The following is a 15,576-nucleotide window of genomic DNA, read 5'->3' on the forward strand; positions in this document are numbered from 1 at the left end:
ACCAAGCTTTGAGGCAGCTAGAGCTAAAATTGGTGCATTAGGGGCCTGGTATGGGGAACAGAAAATAGTGCAGAATTTGTCCCTCAGGTGATGGAGTAGGATATTTCCCTGGGATCCTGCACAGGTTTCCCCTCTTCTCAGTTTCAGATAAGTACAAAATATGGCGAAACGGAGTAGGACACTCTTACTCGGTTGTGTGGGGAAGAAATGTAAGGGAAGAATATCATAAGGACTGAAGAAGGTACAGAAATGTGCTGAGGTTCTGGAAACTTCACCCTTTCCCCTAGGTTAGCCTTATATGTGCAAAAGGGAAGGGAGAGGAACGGGTGGGTGTTTGGGGAGTGAAGGAAGGAGGAGAGGTAAAGAGTGCAGACAGACACCAAGATACCTGCTTGTGTATGTGCAGGGTTTTGAAGGAAGGTTCCTAAATTGATACTCACTGCTGTGGTGTCAGACCAACCAGCTCCAAATTGGGCTCGGTCCAAATACAGTAGGAAAAAAGCTTAACTGCTCTCTGTGAAAAGCCACTTCAGAAAAATGGTATTGATATCTGCATCACACAGTTTTCTAGACCCTCACAAGCTCAGGCCTTTAGTGTCCTATACTGTTTGCATGCCACACGTATTTTGCTGAAGTGCTACCTGATGGGATTTGTGACAGCTGGAACCCGTCACATGCTGCCTCTCTCCCCACATTGTGGTCTGCAGCAACTGGAGAGGTTTAGAGCAAGGGTAATACCAGTTTATTCTTTATGTAAGTTTCATTATGTTGAAAAACCAGCAGTTTTTCTAGTCAGAAATAAGATTTTATTTTTTTAAAATGCATTATCTTGTTTGGTAAGGTAGCTGTGCTGGTACAAAGAGTTTCCATCACTGCCACGAGCCATCAGGATGGTAGAACCGAGTTAATCAGTGCTCAGTGTACCTCATGGCAAGACATCAAAACACCACAGACAGGAATCTGTGAAACCAAAGCCGAACCAGGCTGTTGTATGTTACTGTGCAGACTGGCAAACAGGATATACGGTCTTAGCTAAAACCCTCTAGTTCATTATTGTTTAAAAAGGTGTTTTAATTAGATGTCTTCTCCAACAGTTGTTCCTGTCCTGAAACTGCTTTTCTACCAAGTTACTTCTCCTTTTGTGTGCTGTGAGCACTTATTGCTTTGTTCCTTTCATTCTCTTACCAATGTACCGGCTGTTTTCCTGAATAACTTTTTTCCTTTTTTATAATTCAAAAGGATGTACTTTAAGCCTCACAAATTTATAGTGCTGGGGAGCTTACCTGTACGAGCATTTGAAGTTGTGCAGCGGGAACTGTATATTGGTTCAGTAATGTGAAATAATTACAGAACCTGATTCTAATCTAAACACCAGTGGGGCTGCTGCTTATTGTGCTGTGCTTCCAGCCATCTCATGGGTCTCCTCAATGCATACCAAGGTGTGGGAAGCATTGTCGGATGTTCTTTTGTTTTGCTCAAATAGTCTGAACATGTTCTGAATAAAACAAGCGTGTTGTCGGGCTCTGAAAAAGAGCAAGATGGCATCAGGAGAGTATTTGATTTTTCAGATTTAGCTGCTGGATGCTCCTGTTAAGCCTTGTTAGACTGTTTGATCTACAGTAGTTTGCCCGATTAGTTTGGTGTGGTGTATGCCTGCCTACCTTCTCAGTCTGCATACACCTGCTTTTTTATTACTAATTTTTAATAAGGCTGATTTTACTTTTAAAGTATCCTTAATGCCTTTACACATTTAAAGCTTTTTAGCAGAACAATTGAAGTTTTGAAGGCTTGTGTCCCAAGAACAACCTTGTCTGTCTAACTTCTGCTTCCTTGAATAGCTTCCTTTTATTTGAAGGGTTAGTTCATAGTAAACCATTGTCATCTGCTTGAGCTTGCTCCTAAGCAGTTGTAAAATAAATCTGAACTCTGTTTCCCTATCTGAATTTTGCATAGCTTAGCTGTTCCCCCTGAGTCAAGGATGACCCCTGAGGTCAGATGATATTCTAGTATGCCAGTGACTCCTCCAGCAAATTAATGAAAGCCTATAGAATAAAAATAATGAAGAATTGCTGATTAACTAGAACACTGATGAAAACTAATGAAGTCTGTGTGACAGATATGTGAATATGGTGAACACTTAATGTTTTGGTAGGTCAGACGGGTACCGGGTTCCAGTGGTCACCTCCATAAAACAGAAGATGGGGACTGGGAGTGGAGTGATGATGAAATGGATGAGAAAAGCGAGGAAGGCAAAGCTGCTGTTTCTCAGGAAAAGGTAACTTTTGTTTATGCCAAGACATTTACACTCTGCAAGACAACCTTTTAATGTTAATTGTTATATTTCTGGATCTTTAATGCATAAAGCTGCATAGCTTATATCTCACTGCATTTGTTTTCCAGTCACGAAGAGTGAAAGAAGAGGAGAACACGGAGGTAAAAATGTCTTTATCAATTTTTTTCTCTTCCAAGTGTTTGAGTGAAGGGATTTCTTTTTCATTTCTATTGTCAGAAATGTGAATTGAGGCAGGAATGTTGTTACGCAGCCTTGTGCGGCAAGTACTCGTGAGGATAGAGCTGTATGCAGTTGGGCCTGTAGCAATTAACTTGAGCACACAGTGGATAAAATGGAAAGGAAATTTAAAGTCATGTTCTATTCGTGCCCAGGAGAATTGATAAGGATAGGTAATTTGGCTGTTTTTAATGAATCTTCATAACTGGATCACACTAATTGCTGCCTTTTTGTCAGAGTCATGATGGCTGTTCTGGAGCAGACAGAGGATCTCCAAATAATTTTTCATTCTTACGATTTGTATCGCGACATGTAGCTTGTAATTAAAATGTTTTATCCTGTATGCAGTAAAATAGTTCAGTACTGTGGCGTAGTAGATTAATTCAGAGGAATAAAATACCATAATGAGTTTCATGGCCCTGTGCTGAGAGTGTGGGGAGCATCGCTGCTATAAATAATTGCTTAATAGGATTACTGGCTTGCAGCCAAAGTGCTCTTTCGAAAATGCCTGTTCCTTGGGTGGGTGACACTTGCCACTTCACCTGCAGTTTTAGATTCTCTGACTTTCACTGGTGTCATAGAAATCTTCTAACAGACTAACAGCTTCCTGCCACGTTTGGTCCCGTTAGCTCCTGCGATGACCCCAGTCTTCCCGTTGCAGCACTAGGTTACATAGCGCTCGAGCATCTGAGATGCCTTATGGAGGTCAAGTATGGAAAAAAGGACTTTTGCCGGTCTTTTTATGTCTTAGAAATTGAGAGTTCTGCAGTTTGAGAGTCAGTTTACACAGGTAACTCTTTGTTCTGAGTTGTGTAGTTAATGAAGGAGAAAAAGGCCTCTGCTTGAAGTCTGCTGTTGATTTTTGTTTTCCTAAATGCTCCAGGAGATTACTTGGAACTGAGACTAGTGCAGCTTGTTGCTGCTGGCGTGCACCTGGCCTTTAGGCTGCACATTGCTATCTGCCGACATAACAGGTCCATTGAAGAGGCAGATATAATAGCAGTAGTTTATATGAATGGAGAGAACTTAGTTGAAGTAGAACAAAAATCTACACCCCTTTTAGTGATTAAGTAACTTTCCAAATATTCATTAACTTTTGTTTAAAAATATACAGATAATAAAATACAGATATTTCATAACACTTTTTTTAAAGTAGTTTTAATGTGAAAAACTATTGGAAAACAATCAGTTGAGATTTGTGATGCAAGTCTTTGTTTTGGGAGGGTTTGGCTGTGACCTTTGAACGGGGTTCTGTGAATGGTGACAATATGACAGTATTCCAAGTTGGGTGTGAAACCATAGTAGAGTAGAGGACCCTGAGGCACTCCGTATGTAGGATACACTTCTGCAATGTTAGCTGAGGGCTGGCAAGGGTATCGTAGTATGTAGGAGTGATAGTGTGAAAGATACCCGTACTCCTGATTTTCCCGTGAACATTTCTCTGAGCTGTGGTGCCTGCTTTGAAACACTACTAGTTCTCTGGAGATGAGTGGATGCAAGACTTCCTTAACAACCAACACTGTTACACAAAAATAATGGCAGTAGTAGCTTGGGATTCTCACTGCGTGCATGTTATTAATAGGTTACTGGAGCTTTGATGCAAGGTGGATTAAAAGCTCTTGCACTCAGTGCTTTAATGCAAGCCTTATCATTTGTATCTGTAACAGAAACATGGTAGTTTCACTGGTACTGGCTATATTTTAGACTGTGTTACTGAAAGTGTTTAAAAGGTTTTTGAGAGTTAGAGGATGTGTAAAACTGTGCTAACTTCAAACTGTTAGCATGGCAAGTATTTCAGGTTGGTTTTTTTTTCCTTTGGCATCCATTATAAGACTTTTTGCTTTTCTGTTTAATAGACTCAGCCTGCTGTTAGTGATGAATATAGTGAAGTTCCTTGTGCAGTGAATCTTGTCTTAAGATTAAGGTAAGAGATTCTTCTATTTATTTTAGCATTCCTCTTTAGCTGGCTGTATTATTCTTGATCTCCCTCATTACTGTCTTAATATTAACATAAAAAAGTGTTAACCTCTTTAATCTCCCAGTATGACCAGTATGAATAGTATTTCTGTGACTAATTGCTGTCTTTTAATTTGCTTACTGAAATAGTGTAAATGAAAAGCAGAATATGAGTGTGGCTTCAGGCTAAGTGTACCCTTCATTAAGTATTTTCTTTCTTTTTTGCCTTGCAATGCAGGATCGCGGTGAGAGATTTTTAATGAGTTTCTTTCACACTTGAGCAGTCAGCCTCTGACAGAAATACACCATAGCTGTATTACAAGTTGCCTACTCAAAACGTTTTTCACTGGCAGGTTTGATGAGCCGCTGTGGAGAACTGACAGATATCTTAGAAAACTGATACAAATATCTTGTCTGCCTTAAATTTATACATAGTTAAAATGAGTCAGATTACCTGCAAGTAAAGTCAGTTTATAACTAAGATTTGAATTGTTTAATTATGCAGTCTAGTTCTTGGATAAAAGTATTTTTTCATAAGAAGCTTTGATAACTTTTTATTTATTTACAGCCTTTTACCTTAGATGGTTAACTTAATTAATGAACTTACTGCCACTCACATTAAACCCTTTTTACAGCCAGTTTGTATTGACAGAATATCTATGAGAGGTTGTAAACTCTTAATTATTGCTAAGGGGAAAAGTTAAATGTTATTGGTTTTCTGTGCTAACAAAAAGTTAAAAAGTCAAATAGAGAAATATTTACAAAATTACAACTGGTATGTTAGAAACAAATAGCAGATTTATGTATAGCAAGTGGCTTTAAAACAGTAACATCAAAAACTGTTAGTAATCAGAAAAAAAATGAGTGCCAAGTTCCACAACCTATTGTCTTTCATTTTCTTTGACTACTTTTCTAGTGACAGCTGCACAAAATTGAGTGGCTGCCAAAGGTTGTTTACTGAAGGGAAGAGCAGTAAATTTTATTGTGGGGAGAGAAAGGACTCAGAGATTATTTGGAATCGGTTTAACTGTCCAATTTACATAAATGCCCGGTTATGCTATCAATATCCTTTTTCATCTCTCTGCTGACAGACAGGTAGATGAAAACATTTACAAAACAGACCAATTTATACTGCAATATGGATGGACTAGTGAGGTGCTCTGAGTATTTTTAAAATACAATGAAACCTTTAGAGTGATTAGCTTCTACCCAGTTACTTGCAGTGCTGGCATATCCACAAGGCAAACATTTTAGTCCTGCAAGTACAGTGAAATGTCAGGGATTATGCTTTCAGTTTTCTGCAGCTCTTAAGCCAGAAGCGAAGGAAGATTGATCCTAGGAGACTTGAGTTTCCAAACTCTCACTTGCACAATGAACTTTTGTTCTTCTTAGAATCCTCTTAGTTCATGGGTGGAAAAATTCCTTCCCCTTCCCCTGCTTAAAAACAAGTCTGTAGTAACTAGATTAATGTGTTACAATTATGAAGGTTTAGACGGTTATTGGTAGAGAGGGAAGAAACACAAATGTCAATTTTAGGAACCATAAAGTGTCCTTTAAACTAAACAAAATAGTGTTGAACAGCAGATACACTCTGAGGCCTGGGACACTGATCCTGGAAAAACCAAATATCTGATGCATAATTTTGCAGAGTGAATTTTGTTAATTTAAGCTGACCTACTTTTGAGTGAAGAATGTTGTGTGGTGCAAACTCCTGGCCCCATGTGAGCTCTGGCTATGTCCTGTCTCAACGGTAGGAGGAGGGCTGAGTCACACACCTCTGCACTGTGTGTCTGGGTTTCCTTCTGATGGAAAGCTGAGCATGTGAGTAGGGTCAGAGCTAGCACATAATCAGTGTCTGTGTGTGTGTGTGTTTGGGGGGGATATAGGAGTGCAGGGTATACCAAGCAGCACTCTTTTCCTTTAGCTGGAACTTTGCAAAGTGCGTATCTGAGAACGAGGGCTACAGTCTCCCTATACCTCTGCCCAGTGTTGTAGATTCAGAGTTAGTGCTAAGCATTTCTTTGTATTTGCTTCTTTTAAGGCAAGAGTTATTTTGCGTATGGAACAGTCACAGAAGTGCAGGGCAGCACTGGGTGGCTGCTATGTAAGTTGTGTATAGCAAGGTATCTCTGATGGCACTTGAATAGTTGTGCTTCCTGTTCACTGTTGGCTGCAGAAAAGGAACCGCCGAGGCTGCTGTGAGCATAGTAGGGCTCTGCAGTCTGCCAAGTACTTGTCAAGAATTACATTTGAATGTCTTGTTGTTCTGTAATTTAACAGAAACCTTATTTGGGGAAAGGAGCTGGTGATTAATTGTTAACTTTTAACAAAATAGTTTATTCCATTGTCATGTTACCTGTGGGGAGTTAGCTCATTTGCCTGTCCGTGTCAAGTTTCTGTCAGTATATTCTATTACAAGCTTTTAATCTTTGACCTTACTGTAGGCACATTAACAGTGGTCCTGGCCTGGCAGTGAGTTCTTGCACCTGAGAGTAGAGGACTCCTGGGTTCTGTTTTTTTGGGTCTAGGTCTAGCTGCAGCGAGCAAATTCAGAAAAGCCAGCTCTGGAAAAATGATGACACTGGTAACAGTATAGCGCTGCTTTATGGGCATATATTCCATTATCATGTTACCTGTGGGGAGTTATCTCGGCTCATTTGCCTGTCCATGTCAAGTTTCTGTCAGTATATTCTATTACAAGCTTTTAATCTTTGACCTTACTGTAGGCACATTAACAGTGGTCCTGGCCTGGCAGTGAGTTCTTGCACCTGAGAGTAGAGGACTCCTGGGTTCTGTTTTTTTGGGTCTAGGTCTAGCTGCAGCGAGCAAATTCAGAAAAGCCAGCTCTGGAAAAATGATGACACTGGTAACAGTATAGCGCTGCTTTATGGGCATAGGATTTGGAGTCTTCCTCTCCAGCCCCAAAGAATCTTGGTACTTGGACCTTGCCAGTCTGGTAAACAAAGGCCAGAGTAGATTTGGGGATGGCATTATCCTGCTCTACCAGGGGTTAGACTAGATCTTCAGAGGTCCCTTCCAGCCCCTACCATTCTGCGATTCATTCTGTGATTCCAGTGACATTGACAAACTTGTACCACACCAGGTAATGTAAGCGAAAAGCTGCAGAGGTGCTGTTTCGGGAAGGCAGCAGTGTTCAGAATATTGAAGTGTTAGTGCTTGAACTATTGCTGTAATCTGTTTTGCACTGGATCAACAGTTTTTTCTGTTTTCTTAGCAGCAGGGCAGTTGTATGGAGTTCCTTCATGAAAGTCTGAGAAATAAATTTCCGGTATCAAGTGATGGAAACTTGGAGGCCCTCAGTCACTCATGGTCAGTCCTGGGTTACAGAGGAAGCCGCCCGGTGCATTCCAGCCATGCAGCTGGTGAATGAGCTTACATTTAGGGCAGATACATATGGCGAAACGTGCTCTGGCCCCTACCTGCTCTCTTTTGTTGTAATTAACTGACTGAGTAAACGTTTTTTGACCATCAGAAAGTAAAAATACTGCTAGTTTTGGCAGTGAATAAAAGCAGTGTGGATGACTTGCTTTGTGTCATGCAGCATTCCCTTGGGATTGTAAGGTAGTAAACAGCTAATATCTTCACAGGAGTTTCTGCATTTATCCACTGCCACTGCGGATTTTAAACTATTCTGTTGATGTCTTTTGGTGAATTGATCATTAAGTCATATAGCTGATGGAGACTTGAGCACATCAGAGGATTTTTATGGGATTTGTTAAAATGAACCATAAGTTGCAAACAGTATTATTATGGAGCAAGTTAGTTACAGTGTGAAGATAGAAGCAATTTTCTGTGATGCTTCATCTACTACTATTATACAGCTTTTAAAGTATGGCTTGATATTGGGATAAACATTGTGAACATTAGATGTCACACTTGATGACTCAAAGCTCGGTATATCATCCAAAATGTTGGAAGCTTTTTCTTTTAAACTAATTCACTTGAGGCGATCAAATTACATAAACTGCAGTAGCTTGATGAGTTCAGCACACACTGGTTTTAGATGCTGAGAATTACTGTTAAAAAAAAGTTCAGTAATGATGTGGGTAAAAATGTAAATACCGTCAAAATTGCAAGAGGAACGAGTTGACTGGCGGGGAGGATGAGGCCGGGGGGAGTAAACACATCAAGAGAAGGCTCAGGAAGGTCTCATCTCTGCACTGCTTTCATTTTGCTTCCCCAGAGAGGGGCCATGGGATAGGAGGCATTTCCCCAGGGTGCTCAGGCACGGAAGAATGGTGGAGAGAAAACTGATGGCTCTTGTGATACTGCTGAGCCTTGTTACTGCTTGGCTGGGGAACTGCCTTGGTTGCAAAGAATTTGTCATGGAAGTTGATGCAAACACTTAGAGCCTGATGGATAGAAGAAACTTAATAAGAGGTTTGGGAGTGCGGGCCAAGAGTTTGAAGAGTAGTGCCTGGAGATTTGGGACAGGGCAAAGCCTAGGGAGATGGGCAACCTTCAATAGGAGAACGAAAACAACATCAAAAAAATAAATGCTTCTCTTGCTTGGGCATTTTTCTTTTACAATGAGGCTATGCTACACCAAAACCCATCAAATTTTAAATGACAGTTCTGCATATTTTGCTAGTAGTATGCTCCAAAAAAGGTTAATCGTACCCATAAAAATTAAAAATTACCTTCCCACAGGAGGAGTTTTGGCAGAAGAAACAATGCATTTCAGTAATTCTTTCACTGGATGATCAGGTTCTGGGTTTTTTCCCAACCAGAGCAGGGTTGGACTCATTCAGTAATTGAACAGGGAAAGCCAAATTAACACCAGCTCCTGTTTAGTGCAAATGCCTTGTTGTGGATGAGAAGCACAACTCACATTCTGAAATAATCTTTAAAGAATCCCATGGCACTCTTTATAGAAGTGCTGGTATTTAACTCTGTTAGTCTGGATGGTTTCCAACTTGAGTATCTGATTTTTCTGTCCTTAACTTGTAGTTAAAACCTTCGCTGTTTTTATTAGTTTTCTCAGTGGGCCTAGCGTGTGAAAATATTCTCTACTGTCAGAGTTACTTCTTCATCTGAAGAGGGCAGTTTCCATTTATTTTCTTTATTTTGCACTGCTGTGTCGTCATGCAGCGTGTTGCCCCAGAAGTGAAATCAGCAGCAGTGTGCCTTAGGTAATTCCATGCAAAGTTCTTCAAAGGCTTTAATTAATTCCTCGATACAGACCATTAGTATTTTAAAGCTCAAGTTTAATTAAGTGTCTGTGCTTGAATTTTGCAATGAACTGAAAATACTGGCTCTGAGTTGTTGCATCATCTGTTGCCATGGCGTGTGCCTATGACCTGTCAGAGCAATCGTTGTCTTGAAAAGGTGATGCCTCACAGAGGAAGAGGAATCCTAGAGTGGGGAGCAGTGAAATCTGTAACCCAAAGTTTCTTGTCTGAGGCTGTGCACACCGTGTGTCTTGGCAGTGGACCCTAGCAGGAACTCTGCAAAGAGAGGTTTAAGGAACTCTTCGTGATTCAGTCCTCCGACAGGACTGTTTGTACCACTGGGGAAAGAGGTTGGGGAGGAATCATCACCCTTGGTTTGGAAGTTCCAGTCTACCCACCAAGTTGTTCCTGTGACAGATTTGGGAAGGTCACTGTCAGAGGGTTTGACTATTTAGATTAATAACGGAGACATTTTGTGTTAAATTAGGAGACTTGTTAATGGTTAATAGTTAAGAATTGCAAATTATCCGAAGCAATCTAAGATGGTTAAATTAGCTTCTGCGACAGGAAGATAATTTACTGAGGGTAATTTGGAATGTCCCAAGACCTAATTTAATACAGTTCCTGCACACCAGATGAATTGAGCCTGTGGAGGAACAAAAGGGGCAAATGGAAAATTTTTACCTGCTGCACTGGCAAATGGGATAGTTCTGTTACATGGCTGAGTGTCTTATTTAAAATAGCGTGTAGAGAATATGCTAGGGCAGAACTGTATGTAGTGGCGCTCTGATCATGTTGTTTACAGATAAATGTTTGCATGTGTCTGTATTTCTTACAAAAACACTTCTTCAGCTAAAGTAGCTGGTTAGTCACTGTTTGTGTGTCATTAGATCCTTTCTGAGGAGCGTATCTCTGGGGAGCTGGACAGACCAATGCAGTTCCAAATGACAAGCCCAAGGAGCAGCAGGCAGTTGCCTGTGCCTTCCTCCAGCAGGAGAGTTGTTAGGGTGCAAGAGAAATGTGATTTCCTCTGCATGCCAGAACGTAGCTGATGGGACACCCCTCACTACTCTGAGCTGAAGCACAAGTGCTAATCTTCCTGCTTTCATGTAGGCCCGTTTTTTTGACCTCTTTCCTACAAAATTCATTACATGTAGATTTACAAAAAAAGAATACTTGGCTGGAGGTACTGAGTAGAAATGCTGTCATGTTGTTAATATTTAAGTTTAAGGCTTGGATTTTTAGGGGGGAAAAACCCTAATGCTGTAAACAAGTAAACCCCCAGATCTGTTACAGCTAGAGGCAGAGTGAGCTTGGTAATTGGCTCAGCACTGTAGCCCAAAGTTCCCGATTCTCTCTCTTTTTTTTAATCTTCGAGTGTTTTTTATTATTATTTATTTACTTTGTCATTCCAGTCTCTTCTGTAAGAAGAGGGGCTGATGTGTATCCTTCACCAAGAGCAATTATTTCTCATTTTTGCCTTTTGGAACGCTTCTATTCTCCAGTGCATTTAACGACAAAATCCACAGACAAACTCCTAGCTGTGTGGTAGATTTACCACTGGAAAGTAACAGAGCTCTTCTATAGGCTGGGAATTGATCCAGTAACAAACATCACAAAACCCGTTTGTAGAACTCTTGAAATAAATGTACCTGTAATTACAGTATTGAGCACTGTCCTATAATTTATTTTGCAGTCAGCTCTAAGGCTTTGCCCTGGGAACTGGGGAGGTGTGGGGGCATGGTTACTGAACAGGATTTTATTTTCACAGCATGGAGACTTGATTTAAATAATCTGTTTAATCATTATTAAATCATAACTGAAATCAGTAAGCAAGAACCCTTGATTAAACTATTGATTTTAATCATGTTTTCTGTTTGTACCTCTATTATTTCCTTCAAAGCTTGCTCTTTAAAAATGGTAAATTATGCATTTCTTATTCACTACCTAAAGATGTTTTTATGCCTTGCTGTATTTTATTGAAAATAAATTAAACATTTAAAAATTTATGTTATTATTACCTAAATAATCCTGGGTGCAATTGCTATAGCATCACTTATTTAATAGAGAAGTGGTATATTTGTTTATCAAAACCAATTTTGTATGCAAAACTGATAATTATTGAGCCAAAAAATCAATATATTTCTTCTGCTTATTAAATGTAGGCTATCCAGAAGATTTGCATGTCTAACTATTTAGATGGCAAGGAATTAGGCATTTAACCTGCGTAGCTATGGTTATAAATTATGTAGACAATTGCATTTGGGGATGTTGCTGATACTGAAAGTTTAAAATCTCTAGAGCTTTTTTATTCCATTCTGACTTTTTATTGTATTACTTGCAATAAAAAGAAAAAAGAGGGGGAACAAAAAAAAACCAAACAACAAAGAAACCAAGCCACCCCCAACCCTCCTTTGTGTTAAAGGAAGTAGTTTAAGGCTTGAATTGACCTCAGTGTAAAAAGTAATTCCGTTTGTATTATTAATGGTATGTATGTTAATGGTCTAAATTTAATTTAAGGGGGTATTTTTCTGGTAGTTTACAAACATCGCGTTTACCTTCAGAGGCCACACTGTTTCATCCATCTGCCTGAGAGCTGCCTGTAAACGTGGTGACACAGGACATCTGGCGGGGCTGAAACAGCTTCACTGTCTGCTTGTTCCCTGCTCGTGTTGTGGTTCTCTGTCTTGCCACTCTGCACTGGGAGGGATGTTTCTGGGCCTGTTCTCTGTCACTATAAAGCAGTCAGGTGTTGGTTGGTTGGTTTGTGACTCCTGATACTGATCCTCTTTTGCTCCACAAAGGAATTGTCATTGCTGCCGTAGTGAGGCCAGTGAATGGCCACGAGAGGTGCACTGGAACGCAAATGGGACAAGAGCTTAACGTAGGAGCAGGCTTTGCTGTTCGAGCCTATTTATTGTAAAGCTGCTTCTGAGAACTTTGGCCCATGGCAGGAAGACTAGATGAAACCTTTGATGATTTTAAAACAAAGCTTAGACTTGTTGCCATACTGCCCACTCTTCTTGATAAGCTGGTCGTGATCCATGAATTTCAGATGGGTGATAGGCAGAGTGTCATAATCTTATGGTGGCTCACTGCTTTACCTACAAGTCTCCTTTGGTTGTGACAGTAATGTACTGATAGATCATCAGGGGTGAAAAACTCTGAGCCAGTGGCATTAAAAGGATGTGCACATCCAAGGAATTTTTGATTCAACATATTTAAAACATTCTCTGCTTTGGATAAGGCAAAAGGTTTCTTTGAGCCTTCCCTCAAAGCCTGTTTTGTGCACTTGGGGACTTACACGTCTCTATTAAAAAAAATACATATTCCTATAGAACTTTCTGGAAGTCTTTTTGTCCTGATTTTATAAATGAAGTGACTTTTCTAGAGCTCTATTCTGAAGTACCCCCAGCCTCCTGGCAATAATCTGCCTTTCACACTTTCTGATGTAAAGAACTGAAATTTTACTTCAAGCACTTTGGCCATTTGACAATGCTGTACTGGGAGAATTTGTCACTGGTTGTAATCTCTCTTCCAGTGCACCAGGCATGCAGGAGCATACAAAGCAAGCCTTTGCGTGTGGAATCTGTTAGTTGCTCTGGTATCTCTTATCATTCAGGCAGATGGTGAATTGCCTCAGTCACGCAGCTAGTACAGGTTTAACTGACTTAAACTCTGCAGCGGTCAAGATTTTTTGGTATCAAGAAATCAGAGATCTTTCAGATCTGGATCTGGCGGGGTAAGGTAAAGTAAATCCAAGAAAGGCAAATCCAAGAAAGGCAAATATAACCACAAAGTGATTGAATCATATGCATGACAGTTGTCCTCTGTTATTGAAATGCTCCCATTGAATAATTCAGGGAGTTTGTTTTTTTTAATGTTATTGATGACATCTGTACTTAACTCCAGTTCTTTCTAGGAAAAAGACAGTTTTAGAGCACTTCTAGTTTTGACCATATATTGAGATTTCACCACAGTAATAAATTGCTGCAATAACTGCATACTGCCCTACATTGTATTTCAAGAACTTGTTTAAAATATGGATGCATTTCACAAGTTAAATCTTTACCACTGCTTTAAAGAAAAACAACTTTTGTGCTAATTCAGGAATAATTTTAGGGAAGAAACTTATTATTGCCCTCTCTGCAGCAACAAAACTGATAGCTCTTTGTCTAAGTTTTCTCCACTTGCTGATATATGAGAGCAGCGAGGAAATGTGAGCTTCAAAAAAGATGATGCAAGTGAATACTGCTTTTTACTGCCTATGCAGAGAAATGGGTCACTGAGAACTGAGGGGAAAAAAAGTACTGTTTTTTTCTAGAGTTTGTTGTTTGATTTAGCTGGCAATTAATATAACAAGCTAAAAAAATGAAGGCTTATAACATTCTTTTGATTTAGCTTCTGGCATCAGCAGCTGCAGAAAGAGAGAAGACCCTATTTAAAAGCTTGTTTAGGTATTGATATATATAAAATGTCTCTAGTTCTAACAATGTTGTGTCAAGGAACGAAGACTTTGGACTGTATACCAGTGGGTGGAGAGGAAAGACTTAATGTTCATATGTCACGTCTGAAATGTTAAACAGTTTTGCAGACTTGCTTGGTGGTACTTGCATGTATCAGCTGGAGTTCTCTCCTGTTTCATCTATGGCACAACTTGTGTTTTCTTAGCTTTACTATCTTATCTCATCCATTTTTACTAGATCAAAAGCAGGTTTAATTTCTTTGAAGTGTTAAGCAACCTGGGAGTGGTCAGCTCCTCCAGAACTGTTAAAGTCCTTTCGTTCTGGAGGAGCTGTGGGCTACCCTGGAGCTGTGGACAGTGTTCTTACCTGATCTAATTGTGACTGTAACAATTCCCTTGGTGGCTGCTTTTTGTAATGTAGACTTGCTTTTTCTGCGTGGTAGATGGCATACAGATGGTAGATCTTTAACAGGTAACTGCTGTCTCATTCCAACAGCCAAATGGCAGTGTTTTGTTGTGACATTGCCTGTTTTTCAGTCTTGAAAGCATCATTTGGCTGTGTTTTGCCATTAGTACTACTGCTACTTTTTGAAGTATAGTGATTAAAAAGTGTGTTGCATCATTTCAGGGATCTGCTCTTTACCTAAGAACCTGTAAACGTTAAATGGTAGTGGCAGTGTTTTGTATGTTTAACTTTTGAGTTCTGTAACTTGATCTTGAACTGTCATATAGTAAACGTATCTCCTTCCAGTAATGTATATGGAGAGAGATAAGTTCTAAACCCTTTGAGTTCTTTCAGAACCACTGAAGTAAGTGGTGAAGTTTTAATGGACTTCAAAGAACTGCATATTTCAGGACTACATCTTACTAATACAAAGAGAATTTAGTCAGTGTGGAAGCAAGGCAGACTTCAAACATCTGTTTTGTTCCTACCAAAAGTTAACAGAAATGCCCTTCCATTTAATCTGCAATTGACCTGAAGTCATTAAAAGTGCATTCAGAAGAGCCATCTCTCTCCACAATGCTGAACAGACATGATCTGCTCTTGATAGTAAGGTAATGTGTAAGGAAGGAGCCTGGATATTGATTAGTAAATGACAACTGAGTACGGAAAGTGTTAAAGAGAAAGGATTTACATAAACGTGGTGAATCCTCAGGAGGCTAGTGATTCTTTGCAGTAAATGCTCTCTTCTGTTGTCTTTATGTAATCCCACAGGAGCTTTAAATTTCTGATTCACAAAATTACTTTCATAAACAGACTTCCTCTGGTTACTGCTTTAGTTCTGCTGCGTGCAAGGTACCATGACTTCAGAAGAGGAAAAAAGAAGGCATTAGGGGGTGGAGAAGTGAGCTGTGACACTTTGTAGGAGTAGGAGGGGTTCTTGCTTTCCCTGACTTGACTAAGCGGATAAATTCCCACAGCTGAAGCATAAGAACATTGAAAGGTAGGGAAA

General features: G+C 39.8%; 1 protein-coding gene across 1 annotated transcript in view; it reads left to right on the top strand.

Moving 5' to 3' along the window:
* LOC104544721 (STE20/SPS1-related proline-alanine-rich protein kinase-like) overlaps positions 1-15,576 on the top strand; it is a 98,898-nt gene that overhangs the window by 56,566 nt on the left and 26,756 nt on the right. The window contains exons 11-14 of the mRNA XM_010189665.1: positions 2,153-2,275; positions 2,401-2,476; positions 3,393-3,544; positions 4,366-4,433. Coding sequence (XP_010187967.1) covers positions 2,153-2,275; positions 2,401-2,476; positions 3,393-3,544; positions 4,366-4,433 — 419 coding nt within the window. The remainder of the gene's footprint in view (positions 1-2,152; positions 2,276-2,400; positions 2,477-3,392; positions 3,545-4,365; positions 4,434-15,576) is intronic.

The sequence above is a fragment of the Mesitornis unicolor genome, unplaced genomic scaffold, assembly GCF_000695765.1.
Source record: "Mesitornis unicolor isolate BGI_N332 unplaced genomic scaffold, ASM69576v1 scaffold7860, whole genome shotgun sequence".
In the NCBI taxonomy this organism is placed as follows: Eukaryota; Metazoa; Chordata; class Aves; order Mesitornithiformes; family Mesitornithidae; genus Mesitornis; species Mesitornis unicolor.